Source organism: Hyposmocoma kahamanoa, unplaced genomic scaffold (genome assembly GCF_003589595.1).
Source record: "Hyposmocoma kahamanoa isolate Upper Pololo Valley unplaced genomic scaffold, ASM358959v1 128037, whole genome shotgun sequence".
NCBI classification, from domain to species: domain Eukaryota; kingdom Metazoa; phylum Arthropoda; class Insecta; order Lepidoptera; family Cosmopterigidae; genus Hyposmocoma; species Hyposmocoma kahamanoa.
The window spans coordinates 1-3,663 of record NW_020653457.1 but is presented as its reverse complement, the minus strand read 5'-3'; the positions used below and the strand labels follow the sequence as shown (position 1 = coordinate 3,663).

At 38.9% G+C, this 3,663-nt stretch overlaps 1 protein-coding gene across 1 annotated transcript; it reads left to right on the top strand.

Moving 5' to 3' along the window:
- The first annotated feature begins 2,137 nt into the window (after window positions 1–2,137).
- On the top strand, window positions 2,138–3,613 carry LOC113240239 (ubiquitin-associated domain-containing protein 1-like). Its single transcript, XM_026477488.1, has one exon. The coding sequence runs from the start codon at window positions 2,193–2,195 to the stop codon at window positions 3,348–3,350; it is 1,158 nt and encodes a 385-aa protein (XP_026333273.1). The 5' UTR covers window positions 2,138–2,192; the 3' UTR covers window positions 3,351–3,613.
- Window positions 3,614–3,663: the final 50 nt, after the last annotated feature.

Here is a 3,663-nt window from a genome sequence, read left to right as displayed (position 1 = left end):
CCTCACATAATTACATGCACAACAATCAACCACCTACATTATACACACACACACACGCGCGCGTACATTTACATATATACTTACACGCACATATACACAAACAAATACTAACACTGCACAAACAATATTTTTCCTTTTTATTTTTTTTTATTCCTTTGTAAACTTGTAATAAGTAAATAATTTAAATGGATAATTTAGTTATTGCAATTATCAATTATCAATGTTTTTATGTATAGTTCTTGTAAACGATAAGAAGTTTTCGTATTAATTCATTTCAATGCGACTTTCAAGCGAATCGATTGAAGACAAAGGCAAAATATGTAAGCAAAAAAATTAACAGTTTGTATTATAATAATATCATTAGATTTGAACAAATCTCTTTACAAGTAAATAGTTGTAAATAGTTTTTGCCCTCCATTTCCGGCTTAATCCGGGTTAATGGTTTTAATGGCTCTTGCCCATCTCTGATTTTAGTATCTACCTGACAATATCGCATCACAAATGCTCGCCAATGGGAGAGCTGCAAGTGGAACTCTTCACAGACGTTTGTCCGCAAACGTGTGAGCTCTTCACTGAGCTTTTGATGGGCGATGGCCTGGGCTATGGATACGTTGGAACTAGTTTTTTCAGGTGAGAATGATGTTCAGATGTTAATGGCTCGAAAGACAGGTTTCATATACCCAATAATAACGCGCACTCTCTTAGCCCCGCACTAAAGAAACCCTGTACCGCTGGTGCACATATATACACACACCACAAATTATACAACGAACTCTCGAAAATAAATGTAGGCCATAGAAATGTTAGCAGCAGTAGAGCTCCTTGTGAGAGTTCGTCCAGGGAAATACTTGCCACCTTACCTATTTCTGCCGCCAAGCAGTAGTGTTAGCATTACTGCGTTCCGGTTTAGAAGGGTAAGGGTGCTGGTAAAATTATGGGCACATGGGACTTGTCACCTTATGTCTCAGAGTGACAGGCGCAGTGGTAGTGCCCCCTCAGATCTTTGCAAATTAAAGGTCTAAGTGGGACTGTAACTGTTATGGACAGGCGTGTAGCTTACCATCAGGCGCACGAATTGTGTGTAAAAAAACCTGGCCCTTGATAGTATAAAAAAAATTCTCTCGGCCCGGGAATTGAATCCGGGACCTCTGCGTGAAATGGGAAAAAAACCCAGAAAATAATTTCGACATTGTCCTTGTCTACATTTTATACGATACCCCTTCTTTACCTTTGGTTATTATGGTACCACGTGCAATTCAAAATATGCAACAAGAACAAGATGCAACACGACATTATGATGTCCATACTGCCACAGACTAATAAGAGATACTACGTATTGTTACTAGGTATGACGGGTACTTCGAAACAATTGACGGGTGTCGTCAATTGTTTCACTTCAAACTACCAGTTTAACTTGAACTTTCCTATAATGAACGGGAATTGCAAAATTACATATCTAATATTTAATTACCGATGAAATGTGATTCCGTTTGTTTTGTAATTAGATGTTTTGCTGTTTTTCCCACATCACCGAGTGGAACAGCTCCCATTGTTAAAGATATTATCTTTATTACAATAAATACAGAATATTTTTTGAATATACGGAGACGTACACACAGGTCTTTTATTGGCGCTGTACTATTTCAGCTTTCTAATTTGTGATTTCAGTGCAAACGAGAGTTGATATTTAAAAGTGATATAAGGCCCATTTGCCTGATGAGTTGCCAGAGACGGATGGCCCTTATTTCGTCTTTATTTCTGGTATATACTCGATGAAAACAATTGAGCTAATGATGAACTTAGCCTTTGCTATAATTTATATTTCACGTAATTTTGGGGGAAATGTCGATACGTCGTTGTCGGTTATTGTTTAAAATATCATTTGCAATAAAAGTTGGCGGTCGTGTCTCGATATAGTCATGTGAGGTTGTTAGTAGTACTTTACAAATAGGTCTGTATAGATAAATAAAAACTTATCTACAATAAAAAACTGTATACCATGTACCTACTTTTTTAATGACAAAATGACAATGTCAGTGCAACATCAAAAAAAATGTTAAAACTAGCTGTTTACTTCGTAATTTTTTTTATTGGCATTGCATATTTTGCGGTTCTTTACATTTACTACCTCACACTTCGGAAAGGGGTTAGGGCACTGAACGAACGATAGTATTTAATTCAAATTGGTCCAAATGTTGGTTTCGGATACCGGTATAAACTCGTCGTCGGAAATCCTCGTTAAAGTCGTTGGACCAGATGGGCAAACATTTACCGCTTATTTTCCTGAAGATACTCTCATAGAGGAAGTAAAAAATCGAGCAATAGATTTCTTCTATCCGAATGGAGAGAATGGATCAAGCCGGTATAAAATGGTCCGAGTTGTAGATACGTCCACTTTGCACGATTTCCTCACAGTTGGCCAAGAACAAATAGTCATGGAAGAAGAGTTACTTTTGGTTGAAAGAAGGATACCTGATTCCGGAACCCTTTGGGATCTTGGTACCGTTCGGGCACCGCTGCAAGGGACTATTGCTGCTGCTACTGCATCCTTACCGACTCCGCAAAATACAATTAGACAACCCAATCTTCAATCCTTGTTGTCTACCAATGAATTGTCCTACGAATTGAAGAAAATTCTCATATCTCTCATAGAAGCAGGAGCAAGATTAGCGGCTTCAGGGAGAAACTATGAAATGGCGCTGGCGCAGCTATCTGCGGCGTTGGAAGAACCTCGTATACACCAACGTCCGATTATAGAGGTAATTACACCTGAAGAAATCGAAGCACGATTAAAGAGCAGCGAGTGGGATCCTGGTGCAGCAACAACAACGACAAATTCCAATGGAGATAAGTTATATAGACGCGCGGAGCATTTGCAAAGATTCTTGGAGAAATTTCGCGCCTGGCGTATAAAGATAGCGGAACCTCCCAACCAAGAAGCGTTAACAACATTGAAAGACCTTGGGTTTAAGGAAGAAGACGCCGAAAAAGCCTTAAGGAATACTGGTAGCAACGTCCCAGCTGCTGCATCTTGGTTGATAGGCGAAAGGGGATCCAGTGTCTTCGAGCTCATAAACGGTTTACCTGATGGGTTGATTTTGCAGACTTTACTGAAGCAACCCCAGATCCAAAGAGGTCTTCTGAACACGCGAATGTTAATCGCTTTCATAGCTATGGTTGGACAAACCGGTAGTGCGTCATTGTGGCTTAATTCTCCCCATGGAAGTCCACTGCTGTCACAAATTTCGAGAACCTACCACTCTGAGAAGTACTGCCTTGCAGTAAATCAGTTTTCTGAGGAAAGACGTGAACAAACTACGACTCCTTCGACGTCTAGACAACGGAATTAACGATTTTTGATTGTAGTATATTTTTGATGACATTTGAAATATATGTTTGTTGTACCTCTAGTAGTATTGTCGCTGAATTATTTTTCTTTGTGTAGAGTAGGTGTTGCGGACCGGCTACTGGACGGGGCAGATATAAATCGTTTTAGTTATTTTCTATTTTCCTGTTACTCATTGTTTATGTACATTTTTTGCCTATGGTGCGTTCGTTTTTGTTTAGCTAATTTTTCTCTAAATTATAATTTTATTTTGCTTTACTTTAAGAGCTCTCATGCCAAAAAAGTTTTGGCGTTGGCTCCGCCCAAATTTGTGAAAT